General features: G+C 44.5%; 2 protein-coding genes across 3 annotated transcripts in view; one reads left to right on the forward strand and one right to left on the reverse strand.

Annotated features, from left to right (window-relative positions):
• The window catches only part of CDK4 (cyclin dependent kinase 4), a 112,453-nt gene extending 109,743 nt beyond the window's left edge, over positions 1 to 2,710 (forward strand). For both annotated transcript variants that reach the window (XM_068267408.1, XM_068267407.1), the window contains one exon: positions 1,409 to 2,710. In XM_068267408.1, coding sequence (XP_068123509.1) covers positions 1,409 to 1,549 — 141 coding nt within the window. In that variant the 3' untranslated portion in view covers positions 1,550 to 2,710. The remainder of the gene's footprint in view (positions 1 to 1,408) is intronic.
• Positions 2,711 to 9,793: 7,083 nt separating this feature from the next.
• Positions 9,794 to 16,745, reverse strand: part of TSPAN31 (tetraspanin 31) — a 28,552-nt gene continuing 21,600 nt past the window's right edge. The window contains exon 6 of the mRNA XM_068267409.1: positions 9,794 to 10,779. Coding sequence (XP_068123510.1) covers positions 10,705 to 10,779 — 75 coding nt within the window. The 3' untranslated portion in view covers positions 9,794 to 10,704. The remainder of the gene's footprint in view (positions 10,780 to 16,745) is intronic.

Consider the following 16,745-nt stretch of genomic DNA (forward strand, 5'->3'; position numbering starts at 1 on the left):
GCTCCATGTAGCGCTGTCCTCTGCTTCTTCCGATGTCCTCCTGCATCCTCCTCTCATACACAGCTCCATGTAGCGCTGTCCTCTGCTTCTTCCGATGTCCTCCTGCATCCTCCTCTCATACACAGCTCCATGTAGCGCTGTCCCCTGCATCTTCCGATGTCCTCCTGCATCCTCCTCTAATGCTGAATACACACCATGCGTTTCCACGTCGAATGCGTCCGTCGATACGCGTCGATTCGATTATTTCCGAGCGCATTTTAATTATTTTTAGGTCGAATGCCATGTAAAGTATGGCAAATCGACCTAACAATCTATCGAACCGCGAATCGGACATGTCGGAAATCGAATCGACGCGTATCGATGGACGCATCGAACGCGGAAACGCATGGTGTGTATCCAGCATTACACCCAGCTCCATCCTGCTGTGTCCCTGAGCTTCAGCCTATGGGGAAGAAGCACGGCAACTTGTATTTGTACTTGAGCCGACAGTCTTGCAGATGGGACCATGGCACCATTGTTTGGGCCAATCACTGCACTTTCTAAGTAGCAGTGAGTTCAGTGATTGACCTAGAGCCATGGTCCTACCAGAGAGACCATACACTCCAGTAATAACACAAGTTGCCATCCTTTTTCTCCTTACTGTTGCTAGGGCTTACATTTGGGGTAGGGCTTATATTTTGAGTGTGCTTGAAATTCCTGCTAGGGCTTACTTCGGGGGGATGTCTTAATTTCAGGGAAATGGGGTATATAGTATATTTGTATCACTTACTATTTTTAGGGTTTTTTTTTTTACTCTTGGATGTTACAACCCCCTTTTTAAGAGAACCCAAGGTGGCATATTGAAATCCTAATAGGACCCAGAGGCATGTCGTGTGCACAATGACCTGTCTCTGGGTCATTCTATCTCTGTTGCCAGTGCCCCCACCGATTCCCCCCCCCCCCCCCTGCTGTTGTCCCCTCTTAAAAGATTGCCAGCGACAATCTGCTTGTCGCTAGCCTGCTTTGTTTATGTGAGGCTGTCAATCTGCCTCCTCCGCATCGCCCACTTGATGAGATGCTCTCCCCCGCTACTCTCTGCCTCTGTTAGCTTCCTCCAATAGGAAGCCAAGCAGTGACCCAGGAGTACTTATGGCAGACACAAAGTCAAGGCCTGTGTAAGTAGTGCACCTGGGGATGTGAGACTCTTTGAGTACAGAGGAATTACTGGATAGATACTTGCAGGTCTACTTTGTGGTGTCTGCTCACTGGCAATGTTCTTGGTCAGAGTAAGCAGATTTAATCAGGTCTACCGTAATTAACCTGGAAAAGAGCAAGCTTGTTTGTTCACACTGCTCTGCTTTGGGGGAAAGATGTTTGTTGAGCACTATGTGGAAAAGCAAATATTTTTCAAAGTCTCCTTTCATTCTAGGAAATGCTGACATTTAACCCTCTGAGGCGCATCTCTGCATCACAAGCCCTGCTTCACCCTTTCTTCTGTGAGGACAGCCAGGCCTGTTCCAAACCAGAGTCCTTCCCTCACGCACGGGCCACAGCAGATGAAGTCAAATAAGATTTCCATGGAAACCAGTATTCTCACCAAACGCTGGACAATTTTACTTTTATTTTTTATACATGATCAGGAATTATATTTCATATTGAGAACATCAAGAAGAGAGACTAAGGGAGTACTTCCTTAATTTTGCATATTGAACTGGTTTATATCCCCAAATACTGAAATATTTTCCTTGGGACCTTATCCAATGAAAACACTGCCATTCATGATGACCACTGCCTTCCACAAATGACAAGAGATAGCGGGATTTCTGGCTCTCATTGCAATGCTGTCTTGACACTACACCACCGAATATATAGTACATTGCCATCTGACATAAGCTATAGCCTTTTTATTTTTAAGATAGTTCTAGTGTCAGAAACAGGACTGCCTTGTAAAATACTTTTGCACAGGATTAACTTTAGTTGTGGTCCTACTATTTACATTTTTAATCACTTTTTGGTTTATTTTTCATTTCACGCAAACCACCTTTTTGGTTAGTTTATGAAGTGTTCAAGCTTCAAATATGTAACATTTCTAGATGCTGGACATGGTGGGACAGTACCGATTACAGGACATACTCTAGTTTGGAGAGTTCAGCCATATATACGACACAGAGTTCTGCAGCAGTCCTGTCATCTGGTCCCAGGTCTTATGCTGGCTTTGAGAAGACCATTGATAAAACTTTACCGTTTAGCAGCCAATCACACTTTTTTTCAAGCTTGTCTTTAACGCCTTTTACTGTTATGTGGGTGTGTTCAAAAGTCTCTTACTGGTTGGAGCAGCATCAAGATCTTCAGTGGGAACCGGCTCAGGAAAATCTGTCTAAGAATTTCAAGCTGCCACAACTGGTATCTCACATCACTTTTTATTATTTTTAATTTTGATTAAGTATTAGTATATCTGTATGACAGTTTTAGTTCCATGTTATATGTACTGTTTTTACTGTGTTGGGTCTTGCACCTTTAAGAACCACCATGGACTTGCATTTCTCCCCACCATGAATATGGAGTATATGGTCTCTAGAACTTTACAGAACTTTATCTACTTGGCATTTCTTCTTTAGAAAAAATGTATTGCTATTTATTCCATGTTATTTTTTCCACTTTGAAACATGGATGGAAAGGTTTTATACAACTATCATTTGTAAACAGTACAATATAGGACTTTTATGGATTATGGTGGCTTTTAGTCTGTTGTACTTACTTTTTTAAGGCTAATGCTGTCCAAGTGAGCAAATGGCAGCTTTGTTGAAAGAGGAAAAGCAAGTGAATGGTTCACCTTCCCTTGTATAGGATATAATTATAGGTCTGCTTCACTCAGAAGGGTTGCCATTTCATCCGATTAAATACGGGCAGGTTCTGGGACTATATGAACACATAATTAGTGCCTGCACTGCATCTAGCCACAAGACCAGTATTTTTCATGTGCTTATATTTAAAGGGATGAGTTGGCAACACTGTTACCCAGACACAAACATGGCCTTGATGAAATGCAGTATGTGTGCCATGGCTTTGCAGTTGTGTACATCCAGCCGAGAGACAGAAGATAAATACCGCTAGACCATAAAGACTGCTTTGCCTGAGAGTAGTGAGTAAATCCAGCGTGTACAGCATCTTATGGATTCCCAATGGCCAAGCATTAGTGGATTGTACTGTTCTCCCACCTGTGGGAATCTGCCTATATGCTCATTGCCACTGTAAGCGCAGGAGATCTGGGTGCAGCAGGCGCCACCATAGGCCGTAATAGGCATTATGGCTATAGCAGCGCACAATAAGTAACTTTGGCGTCAGACGGAGCTGAAGTTGCTTCTAAAACACTAATTTGCCTTTCAGTAATAGCTGGAAGACGAATCACATTATTCCCCACTATCCACATGGAGCTAGAGGGGGAACAGTATTTAATGCTGCCGGGAACTTATGCAGCAGGATAAGCCATATACCGGCTGTATCCTGCACCCAATTCATATGTAAGCACCCACAGTATCTGGCTAAAATGCACAGCACTTTTGCATTACCCCGATGGAACATACCAGAAATATAAGTATGATACAGTGTGATAATCTGTAGAGATGGAAAGCTTCAGGTGCAGCGTGAAGTACTCTTAAAGGACAACTGAGGTGAAGGTATATGAGGGCTACTATAATTATTTCCTTTTAACCTCCCTAGCGTTAAGGACACACCTGAATTGTCTTAAAATAAAAAACTAGCTACTATCGTTAAGGACGAGTCAGGTTCATCTTGCTGTTACACTTATTCACTGACGTGCACAGTCACCTTGTGGCTTCCCTGTGTGCGAATTCACGTCTTTGTAGCAGTGATCTCTTCATCCATTCACTTCCTGACCTCCAGCATTTCCCTCTGATGACACTGTGTGCCCCCTTGTGTCAGGCGCATGCAACATCATCAATTTGGACAGCTGATTCAAAATACAAACATCCGTATTTGATACAATTTAAAAAAAATCTAAGTGAAAAATAAAAACCCTATGGACAGCACTAATGCCCATAGTTAAAAATGAAGTGTTTTTTTATATTGTACACATTGCTTGCGGGCAGCTTGCAAGACTGCAACTTGCAAGCAATCCACAAAAATGCTTACAATATAAAGAAACACTGGGGACAAACAAATGGTACCGCTTTTGGTACAACAATTGCAGGGAAATTAAGAGCTGGGGAGGGTAATCAATGCCAGTTGCCTGGCAGCCCTACTGATCTATTTAGCTGCAGTAGTGTCTGAATAACACCAGAAACAAGCCTGCAGATAATCTTGTCAGATCTGACAATGCCAGAAACACCTGATCTGCTGCATACTTGTCCAGGGTCTATGGCTAAAAGTATTAGATGCAAGATAGCAATTAATATTGATTAAAAGGTGCTTCAGTTGGTCCTACAAGGCTGATTTCTGGAATATGTTAAGTGTGGAAAGTGTTAAAAATCTTTGTTTGTATTGCTGCCCTGTGCCCCACTGGCGAGATCTCCCCTTACTTCTCACCCTGGGGCCTCTCCACAAAGTTTGGTAGTCTGGGGCCAGCCGTAAAAACAAGTTGTGAATTCAAAAGTGTTTTCATTTCCTGCTGTGACTCCTGGGGGGAGATGTCACTTCCTGTATAGATGGATGGAAATTCTTACTTCTGGGGATATAGAACAGCAACAAAAATCCAAAACGCTGTTCCAGCCTCTTACTGAACTGTCCAAAACTAGATTTCCACTGAGCATGAGCTAAACTTCACTAAGTACAGGTTACCTGATCTATTTTAAATTGTTTCATGTTTATCTGAACACAGTGTGATTATTAAGCCCACCAACCATTTCTTGCAGCAGTTGCCATTCATGGAATCATGGGTGTGTAATCTAGTACTGCAGCAGCTTGTGTTAAGCCCCATCTACACCATACAATTTATTTGATTCGATTCAATCCAACATGTCTGATCGGAATTAGATTCAATTTGCCATTGCAAAACTATGGCGAATTGAATCCCGATCGGACATGTCAGATTGAATCAAATAAATTGTATGGTGTAGATGGGGCTTAAAAGTCTGTTCAGGATTGTTCTTGTATTTGTTCTGCATATCTGATACATAAACACCTGGCTCACAAGTACAGGTGTCAAACCGTGATCATTTAACCTCTTGCCGACCGCGTCACACCGATGGGTGTGTCCGCAGCAGCAGCCCCAGGACCGCCTAACGCCGATTGGCTTAAGTCCTGAGGCTCTGTTTTGCAGGAGATTGCGCACGCATCTCCTGCTTGGGGGGCGGAGTTCGGGAGACTGTAAGACGGTGGGATCGCTGTCTATTTCCATGTACAGCGCTGCACTGGGGACAAGAGAGCGATCGGCTCTCATAGGCAGAAGCCTATGACAGCCAATCGCCATAATTGGCTGGCTGTGGGGTGGAAGGGAGGGAAGAGTTTTAACTGCTTGAGGACTGCAGTGCTAAACCCCCCTAGTGACCAGGCAATTTTTAGTAAAATAGCCCACTGCAGCTTTTAAGGTTAAGCTGCAAGGCTGCACAACACATCACACAAGTGATTTCCCCCCCCCCCCCCCCTTTTCTCCCCACCAACAGAGCTCTCTGTTGTTGGGGGTCTGATTGCTCCCCCCCCATGTTTGTTTATTTTTTTTTAAATAAATATTGTTAGCTTTTTACAGTGTTCTCCCCAGGGCTAATTAGGTGGGCGGGCCACCTGGCTGATTTGAAGCCCCGCCCACCTGTTGGCATGTGCTCACCTGGGGCTTCTAGTAAACTTCACATAGGAGCGCTCCATTGCCTGGTTTCAATCAGCGCCAGCCTTGCACAATAGCAAAGGCTGACGCTGTACACTGCAGAAGCGCTCCTCTGCCTGTCAGCTCAAGTGTTCTGGTGAGACAGGGAGGGATTGGCTGGGCGGGTTGTAAGGGGTGGGACTCCTGCTCCGATTCTCCGAGTAATGGAATCTAGAGATGGAAAGTTCGGATCTTTTCAATGATCCGGATGATTCAAATCGGATCATTGAAAAGAACCGGATCTTTGATCCGAATCTCGGATCATTTTACAGGGGAAGCATTCGGGGGTGAAATGACTAGCAGGACAGGAGAAGGGGAGGGGGGTGGACACACAGAGAAGGGGAGAAGATGGACAGAGGGCAGGGAGTGGACAGAGAAGGGAGGAGGGACGAGCAGAGAGCAGAAATGTTTGTTTGCACACAATACCCACATGCTGCAATCATATACTTTACATGTATTTCCCCTATATGCTCATCTGTACACTTTCCATGCAAACGTCGCACAGTAAAAGAAAGCATTCCCAGAAGTAAAGTGCAGCTGTTTAGAGCAGAGTCTGGGAGGATCATATTGCGCTTGCAATCACAGTGCCTGCAAAGTTACTGAGCTGTGCTGAGCCAAAAGTTTCCAATGTGGTCACTGTGCACAACTACGGAACAGACAGCCTATAATGAGCAGCACATTATGGCCAGTATGTGTGCTCTACACATATCTGGCAGTGGCACCCATGTCCCCTCTACCTGTCCCTGCAAGGCTGGCTCCCCTGAGTCCCTCCAACAGAGCGATCCATCCCAGCTCTGCTTCCAGGACCCCGCTGAGAGGGGGTGTGTCGCTCCTGGCCCCACCCCTTTTGCGATCCGAATCACTCATTTTGATGATTCGGATATTCGACTCACAAAATAGATTCGGATCAAAGATCCGAATCGTTCATGATCCGGACAACACTAATGGAATCTAGTAACGGTGCCCACTGCCTCTCACTCAATGAAAACAGAGAGAGCAGTAAAACAAAGAAAAAAAAAAAACCCCACACAGCAGCTGCTTCCAGAAGTGAGATGAGAGCCACGTGGGTCTCCGGGACAGCCTCAGAGCGGCTCACGTAGTCTTTCCTTCTCCTCCAGACTGCAGGTAAACAACATGCCTGAGTAGTTGAAAACGTGTTTAATCCGGCTGGGGGGAGACACGGAGATCAGGAAGTGATGCCCCTTCACACCTCTGCATGTTTATTTATTTGCTTTGGGGGCAGAGGAGACACAGCCATGCAGAGCATGTTTAATGACAGGCTGTCTGAGGCAGCCCCCTGTGCACTTGTCTCCTGCTGTGTGTTTCTCCCTGGCCCCAGCTTTGTATCCTGTCTGTAGTACTGCCCCTCCCCCTGCACACTGGGGAAACTTAGTGGAGCTGAACTCTTGCACAGGACAGAAGGAAAACAGAGAAATGCACCCTGTATTTAGACAGTTTAGCCTGTCTAATTTGATCTCTTTCGGTGTCACATGACTGCAAATAAGCTCATTTAAAAAGCACTGAATGTTAACATGTCTGCTTCCAAGAAAGCAGGAAGTAGACACTGCAGATTTATTGCAGCATTTGTATCAGCTGTAACAAAAAAAATGTTTTTCTTTAAAGGACAACTGAAGCGAAACGGATATGGAAGCTGCCATAATTATTTACTTATAAGCAATGCCAGTTGCCTGGCTGTCCAGCTGATCCCCTGCCTCTAATAATTTTACCCTAGCCTCTGAACAAGCATGCAGCATATCAGATGTTTCTGACCATATTCTCAGATCTGACAAGATTAGCTGCATGCTTATTCTGGTGTGATTCAGACACTACTGCAGCCAAATAGATCAACAGGGCTGCCAGGCAATTGGTATTGTTTAAGAAGAAATAAATATGGCAGTCTCCATATTCTTCTCACTACAGTTGTCCTTTAAAGGTTATGCTGTTGTGCATCTTTTAGAGCAGAGAGGAAGTTCTCTGTTCAGGTCTGCTTAAAAAGGGACCTGAGCACCTTAATCTGAAACAATCTGCTAGGTACACACAATGCAATTTTCTGACAGATCTACTGTCAGATCGATTATTCTCAACATGTCCAATCTGATTTCTGCACGATTTCCTATTGAAGTGAACAGAAAATCGGAATTCAGATCAGACATGTTGAAAATTGTCGATCTGACAGTAAATCTGTCCAGAAATTGCATTGTGTTCTTAGCAGGTCCATCGGCTTGCCTCCTCATCCTCTTTTTATTCTGTAAGCAGAGTTGCATTCCCCCCTCGCACGCCACCCGGCTACTTTTTCATGCCACCCGGCTGGAAAAAATTTCTGGGGAGAAAAAAAAAAAAAACATTGTCTTTAAAAATATTCCCTCCCTACAGCCAGCCAATTATGGCGATCGGCTGTCATAGGCTTCTGCCTATGACAGCCGATCGCTTTCTTGTCCCCCAGGGGGACAGCCATGTGACACGGCTGTCCCCAGTACAGCGCTGCTGTCGATTGCATCGCTGTACATGATCGCTGTCTAACAGTCTCCCAAGCGGCAATAGGGTGCATTAGTTAAGTCTGAGAAGATGTAGAGAAGCAAAAAAAAAAAAAAGAAACACCCCAGCATGCACTGCAACTTCTTTTTCGTGTAACAATTTTTTTGTGTACCAAATAAGTCAGGTAAACTGGGGAATGATCATGTATCAACAAGAAAAGTAATAGTGATTTTAACTTTTGGATTGCCTGGTCCCTCATTACTTATCAGGTAAAAATAAAGAATTGATTTTATGCCTAACAGTTACACTTTAACAAGTCATTTATAAAATACCCAGCACTATACCCATCAGTGTATCATAAAAAGCACAGGTAGTAATTTACAGTGTACCTGAGACCAGAGGTTTTATATTTACTTGGTACTTCCTCCAGCACCCTTGAGGCCAGTCGCTCCCTCGCCATCTCCTGCTGTGTGGCCTGGTATTCTGGCTGAGTGATGGGGGAGTGCACACACAGCCTAGCAACTCTGCTACAGTAACGGGCCATCCAGCGAAAGACCGGGGCAGCCCAACGAGACACCAAGGGGGCTGGAAGAAACCCCAGGTAAGTATAAAACTTGAGACCTCAATGGTCTCAGGTTTCCTTTAATTACAGAAAACTATGCTTAACTGCACACTGTCTACACACAAGCATTCTACACTAACCCACTCTCTGTACACTTACCCAGCATGCATTGTAAACACATACTGTACGCTTACCCATGCGACATACAATCCTACAGCTTGTGCCATGCACAGCAGGCACCAATTTGCTTGCACATAGCAATAAAAAGTGGTAATCAAACCTTAAAGAGAATCTGTATTGTTAAAATCGCACAAAAGTAAACATACCAGTGCATTAGGGGACATCTCATATTACCCTCTGTCACAATTTCACCGCTCCTCGCCGCATTAAAAGCTTAAAAAGTTAAAAACCGTTTTAAAAAGTTTGTTTATAAACAAACAAAATGGCCACCAAAACAGGAAGTAGGTTGATGTACAGTATGTCCACACATAGAAAATACATTCATACACAAGCAGGCTGTATACACCCTTCCTTTTGAATCTCAAGAGATCATTTGTGTGTTTCTTTCCCCCTGCAGCTATCTTCCACTGAAGTGTCAGGCTGTTTCTTACTGCAGAGTGCAGACAGCTCTGCCCATATGTAATTCATCAGTATGTGAAAGCCCAGCCAGCTCAGAGGAGGATTTATCCAGCTTGTAAAAGATAAGCGAGAAGAGAGAAGCTGCCCTAATCTAAATAATACACAGGCAGTGTGCAGAGAGGGGCCTGGAGGGGGGAGATGCATCACAGAACCACAACACTGAAGAACTTGGCAGCCTTCCAGACACAGGCTGACAAGTCTGACAAGAGAGAGATAAGTTGATTTATTACAGAGATGGTGATAGTAGAACGTGCTGCAGTAAGCCAGAACACATTAGAATAACTTTTGGAACTTGTAGGATGATAAAAAACAGGATGCAATTTTTGTTACGGAGTCTCTTTAAGTCCTGGTTTATTTATAAGCTATTTATCATCATAATTTCATGTCTGTTAAGCCAGCTTTCCATGAATTTTGTTAAACGGCCATAACCGCTGCACAATGAATTGCCTAAAAAGGTCATATGTACATAAACATACTAAGAAGGTAGTAGCATTCTTAAAAATAAATATGCATACTGTGTATCTGATGACAAGCCCAGGGATGACCTGTATAATCCATATTTCTGATGACCGCTCTTCAATCACTTATGTTATGTTCCTAAGTGACTATTATTCAGTTTCCTTTATGTGGTAATGACAGGCTATGGCCTACAGCAGGGAAGCAATGACCATATATACAGCTTCTAAAATGGAGCAGACAAGCTAATAAAGTCCAGTGGTTCTATAAAAACAAGACACATATCCTTGTCTCTCACCCTTTGCCATGAGCATAAAAAACATCATCTCAGGGATGACTTTCTTCACTTCTACCAACAAAGCTATCATCCAATCCGCTCTTTAGAAACATGGCAAAGCAGGAACATTTTATTTCCCACCATGCTTCACTCAAGACTCCACATGATACTACCTAAGATATGGACACAAAAAGTCCCTGTCAACCAGCATACAAGTGTTCTATGGACCGAACTCCTCTGAGTGAACACTGAATGCTCAGTACACTGGCCAACATTACTGCATGGTTTCAATTCATGTAAAGCCTAAAACTTCTGTTGTGATTGCTTCATTTAAACCCCCCCATATCCATTCTCAGTCCGTCTTCTTCCCAGTCACATGTCCCTTTCTTATTGTCAATTGGAACTTGAAACTCTTGGGTAAGAATTTAGCAGCTAAGAGATAGGACAAAACTGGAAAATAAAATTGTATGATTGAAGTACCATAGAGGTTCAGTAACACTAGAGAAAAGCGCTTGGATTTGCTCGAGGATCTTTCTGGTTCCTATATCGGAAAGCAAGCCAAACGCCAAGGACCTGAAAGAGAAATACACTGGATAAGTGGCAAAGAAAACCATCCATCCTTTATTACTTAACACAACTACATTCCTCTTGCGACTACGATTCTTGAAAGATATGAAAAGTGTTTCTTGTCAACCACCTCCATTGTGCAGCTGACAGAACCTACAACTTGTGAACATCAATAATAAGCAAGGGCGATACTAACTCTACAATTCAAGCTTCCTGCAATTTTAGTCTTAATATAGCGAGTAAATGGTATGATCCTAAGGCAGGGAGCACACTTGTTCTTGCGATTTCACCGTCAGTTTTTGATTTTCCAGGTGTGCTGGGATTGAATTTGATATCATTTTCCTTGCGTGATTTTTGCAGCAAAATACATTGAAATTGGAAATGCTCAATGTGTGAAAAAAGCAGAAGGTTGTCAGATTTTTAAAAGTGGAGAAAAAAAAAATGCAGACGCAGTGCAGATGAACGTGAAAAATCTGCATATCCCGGGCTTGCCTTTGACTTTTAATGACCAGTGAAGTGGCAACACGCACAAGTCAAACAAGTGTGCTTCCTGGCTTATGGCCTTTTCACACGGGAAGGCTGATAGCAGTGCATTCATTGCCTGTTAGCCCCTCCTGGACACTCGTAGGCATGCAAGCATCCAATATGGAGCGCATGTCCCATGCACACCTATCTGAGAAGGTGACAGCTGCCCATTAGACATGGCAGGCAGCAGTATTGTACCAAGCAGTAACCACTGAAACAAGTGTGGTTACAAAGTCTCCACTGGATAGTATTGCTTTATCAATAAAACAATTTTATTTTCCAATACTGAGTCACATGACATCATCCTGCTCAAATGAGTGCCAACAGGGCTGATCTACATAGTATTGCAATAGTATTTTCCAATCAACAAACCAAATGATTGGGAAGTGAGTTTATAAAGAGTGACTTCTTCTGCCAATCAATCTGAACAATCAAGAAACTATTGTGCTTATAATTATCAATCGGTCCTGCTGCATCCCAGTTTGTGTGCTGTGCAGGAGAAACAATTATTATTATTATTGATTTATAAAAGCGCTAACATATTCTGTGGCATTCTACAAAGTAAGAAACGAACATGGGGTAGATAATAATACAGACAATAGTGTACACCTATATACAAGATACATCATTGGTGACAAAATATAAAAATACAAAATACAGTATTGGTAATGACTGATAAAAGTAAAACTATAAATAAAATGTATAATCGTTTTCAAGACACAAAAGGGGGAGAGAGCCCTGCCCTTGCGAGCGTACAATCTAAAGTGAAAGGGGGGGGGGGGGGGGGTGGACAAGAGGAGGAAATATAAAAAAAAAGCTGATGTAGGCCCAGCTGTGGAGAACAGCCACACAGTTTCGGTAAGTGCCCTTTCACACGGGCAGTTGATCTGTGTGCTCACCAAGCAGTTACCAGGCAGCAGCGAGCAGTTACCAAGCAGCAGCAAGCAGTTGTGAGATGTCGATGGGCATTTCACTGCCTATCAACTGCCCGTGTGAAAGGGCCATAAGTCTGGCACTCCGCCCTGCTTCAGCCCTATTCCCTGGCACCATGAGCTGTACTTCCCCAATCTGTGTTTGAGGACACCTGTGGAGAAAAGACTGGATGTCACAACCATTAAACGTGTGTTTCAGAATGACTGAACATTAGAAAGATCTACTTGTGTACTAGGCCAAAGTAGCTGGGCAGCAGGCAAAGAACAAAGCGTCGTATGGCAGTGTAGATGGAGCTGCGTGTATACTAGTCATGCGCACTACTTCCACACCCCGGAGAGCATCATATGGTAGTGTAGATGGAGCTGTGTGTATACTAGTCATGCGCACTACTTCCACACCCCGGAGAAGTCGCCAGCAGAGATGGAGACAAAAGGACACAGACTAAAGGAGGGAGCGTGCCGGACAGACAGATGAGTTTGCTCCACTTTGTAAATTATACAGGGGACCATTATTAACCTGGGGGAAGGGGGCAGGGCGCTTCAGCCTGCTCTGGCACCCTGAGCAAATGCCCAGGTTGCCCCATAGAAGTGCCGGTTCTGCCTCCAGCCAAGTAACAATGACTAGCACAACCGCAATAATCTCCACCCACTCTGCAATACGGTGCTGACTGGAGTTCCTCAAAACACAAACAGGAGAATGTAGGATTTCAGAGCAGAAGAAAGAAAAGAAAAGTCACCATGATAACTGATGGATTTACAACTTGTTTTCTAATATTAGGGAGGTAAAAAGCAGTTAAACAAATGAAATGCAAATACATGGCAAAGGAAAATCAAATGCAAATTTACAACGTTCCACAAACCTGGTTTCAATATTCTTACACTGTGATCAAAGCCTTTCCAACTTGCACAAATATTTATGTACAGCAAACTAGAATTGTAGTTTAAGGTAAATAAAGTTTGGTGAATGAAGGCACGCCCCCTCTGGATTTACAGCCCTCGTGTCAACACCATTCACAAGGAACAAATGAAGAAATGATCCCACTTTCAGATTTGTGTCTCCCTGTTCCAGAAGCTCATTAAAAACATCAGATTGTGGCAAACACATAAGCAGAGCAGCACCTATCACTGCTGCCCTACACTGGCTCATGCATGGTCACCTCACTTTTTGTAAGGATGTTATCTTACCACTGGCTGCTTCACCAAAGACAAAAGAGGGACAACAAGAGCCCAATATGGTGTAGTATGTACTGGTAGTAAGGGAAACGATGATAGAGTAAATACAATATACTCACAAGTCAGGGTTACCTCTCAGGCAACCACTGATAATGCAGGTGGGGAGATTAGACCTGACCCCACTCAGGGTTATGAAGTCGCTCTCTGTAGATAGGAGAAATTGGGGGGAGGGGGGGGGGGCACCCCTCCCCCAAGGGTGGACTTGTACCATGTTATAGGAATACAGAGGCACCAAAAGAATAAAAGTATATAAAAAAGTTTAAAAATAGAGGAGGCAGTGGTGGACTTGCCTCCTCCAAGCAGACACAAGATAATATTGATGTAATATCAATAAAGCAGTTTAATTTATACACTCCACAAGATCATACAACGCGTTTCGCAGGATTGACCCCGCTTATTCAGGCAGTAAGGACGGAGCATATACAAAAAGGTCTGTAACTCAGCCAAGCGCCTCTCTGTATACCTTTTTATATATGCTCCGACCTTACTGCCTGAAGAAGTGGGGTCAATCTTGCGAAACGCGTTGTATGATCTTGTGGAGTGTATAAATTAAATTGCTTTATTGATATTACATCAATATTATCTTGTGTCTGCTTGAAAGAGGCAAGTCCACCACTGTCTCTTCTATTTTTTAAACTTTTTAGATACTTTTATTCTTTTGGCGCCTCTGTATTCCTATAACATTGCTTCACCAAAGGACTGCCTAGGACCAAGAGTGATTCTGCCAGGAGATCAGCATCGTCTGCACAAGAAGGCACCTTTAGGCAATTATCTCCTTAGTTTTGTTATGTCAGGTCTACCAACAAACATACAGACTAGCCTCTGAACAAAGGGATTTGAATAAGGATAGATGCCTCTATAAAAGGATACAGCCTCCTTGGGTTGATGAATAGATATGTGCATCCCTAAGAGCCATGAAGACCTTCTAGAGTCAATTTCAAAAATCAATACTGCTGCATTAAAACTGAAAGAGAACACTAGTTTGGAAGGGAAATGGTGACTGCACTTTATGGAGTACAAATGCAATTAGCTGAGCAATGAATGCTGATGGTCAGCTGCCTCTTGGAAGGACAGAAAAGCTTATGTCACAGTCATGAGCTGTCAGTTTGACAACCGTTGTTCAATTTTCTGCACCAAGAGCAAAGGCAGGCTGAGAACAGCAATATCAATGCCTTCCTTGGTTATACAGATGAAGCACAGCAGCCATGTATACATTAAAGCAGTTGTTTATCATACTGTTTGTTTACAGCAAGGAACCAGAGAAACTGATTTTAAGGTAGCATAGCAGAGTGTCCTATACTGAAGAAACTGCACATTATAACTCGTGCACCTGGATGCATATGCACTTACGGTTAACTTTTATGCTTTTTTGTACATTCGAATTCATACCAGTTATCCCACACGCATACAGTAGGTCATTCTATATTGTAATATATATTGTGCTGCTGCTGGAGTACGCTGCATCTATACAGAGGGCACACAGACCACATTACATGGCTCTCCCTTGCACTGTGCTGAATCTGGTGTACACTGCATCTATACAGAGGGCACACAGACCACACTGCACGGCTCTCCCATGCACTGTTCTGCTGCTGGTGTACACTGCATCTATACAGAGGGCACACAGACCACATTACACGGCTCTCCCATGCACTGTTCTGCTGCTGGTGTACACTGCATCTATACAGAGGGCACGCAGACCACATTACACAGCTCTCCCATGCACTGTGCTGCTGCTGGTGTACACTGCATCTATACAGAGGGCACGCAGACCACACTGCATGGCTCTCCCATGCACTGTGCTGCTGGTGTACACTGCATCTATACAGAGGTCCCGCAGACCACATTACACGGCTCTCCCATGCACTGTGCTGCTGGTGTACACTGCATCTATACAGAGGGCACGCAGACCACATTACACGGCTCTCCCATGCACTGTGCTGCTGGTGTACACTGCATCTATACAGAGGGCACGCAGACCACATTACACGGCTCTCCCATGCACTGTGCTGCTGGTGTACACTGCATCTATACAGAGGGCACGCAGACCACATTACACGGCTCTCCCATGCACTGTGCTGCTGGTGTACACTGCATCTATACCGAGGTCACACAGACCACATTACACGGCTCTCCCATGCACTGTGCTGCTGGTGTACACTGCATCTATACAGAGCACAATTGAAGGTAAAGAGGCGCCCTGGTTGAAATAAAAGCATCTAAAAACAGCTTAAAATCGAGGAAATAATATGGAGGTGGCTCACCTCAATAACGAAATCCTTGTATATGACAAAAGATTTTTATTTAGCCCAGGCAACGCGTTTCGCGGGTCCAAGCCCGCTTCATCAGGCCAATAAAAGTGCCAAATGAACAAGTCGATATGGCAAAGGGAGCCTCACCTTTTTTTCCCTGCAAGGTGCTGAGACACCCCCACTACACTACGCATCTATACAGAGGTCACGCAGACCACATTACACGGCTCTCCCATGCACTGTTCTGCTGCTGGTGTACACTGCATCTATACAGAGGGCACACAGACCACATTACACAGCTCTCCCATGCACTGTGCTGCTGCACACTGCATCTATACCGAGGGCACACAGACCACATTACACAGCTCTCCCATGCACTGTGCTGCTGCACACTGCATCTATACCGAGGGCACACAGACCACATTACACAGCTCTCCCATGCACTGTGCTGCTGCACACTGCATCTATACAGAGGGCATACAGACCACATTACACGGCTCTCCCATGCACTGTGCTGCTGCTGGTGTACACTGCATTTGTACAGAGGGCACGCAGACCACATTGCACGGCTCTCCCATGCACTGTGCTGTTGCTGGTGTACACTGCATCTATACAGAGGGCACGCAGACCACATTACATGGCTCTCCCATGCACTATGCTGCCTCTGGTGTACACTGCATCTATACAGAGGGCACGCAGACCACACTGCACGGCTCTCCCATGCACTGTGCTGCTGCTGGTGTACACTGCATCTATACAGAGGGCACGCAGACCACATTACACGGCTCTCCCATGCACTGTGCTGCCTCTGGTGTACACTGCATCTATACCGAGGGCACACAGACCACACTGCACGGCTCTCCCATGCACTGTGCTGCTGCTGGTGTACACTGCATCTATACAGAGGGCACGCAGACCACATTACACGGCTCTCCCATGCACTGTGCTGCTGCTGGTGTACACTGCATCTATACTGAGGGCACGCAGACCACATTACACAGCTCTCCCATGCACTGTGCTGCTGCACACT

Source organism: Hyperolius riggenbachi, chromosome 2 (genome assembly GCF_040937935.1).
Source record: "Hyperolius riggenbachi isolate aHypRig1 chromosome 2, aHypRig1.pri, whole genome shotgun sequence".
NCBI lineage: Eukaryota > Metazoa > Chordata > Amphibia > Anura > Hyperoliidae > Hyperolius > Hyperolius riggenbachi.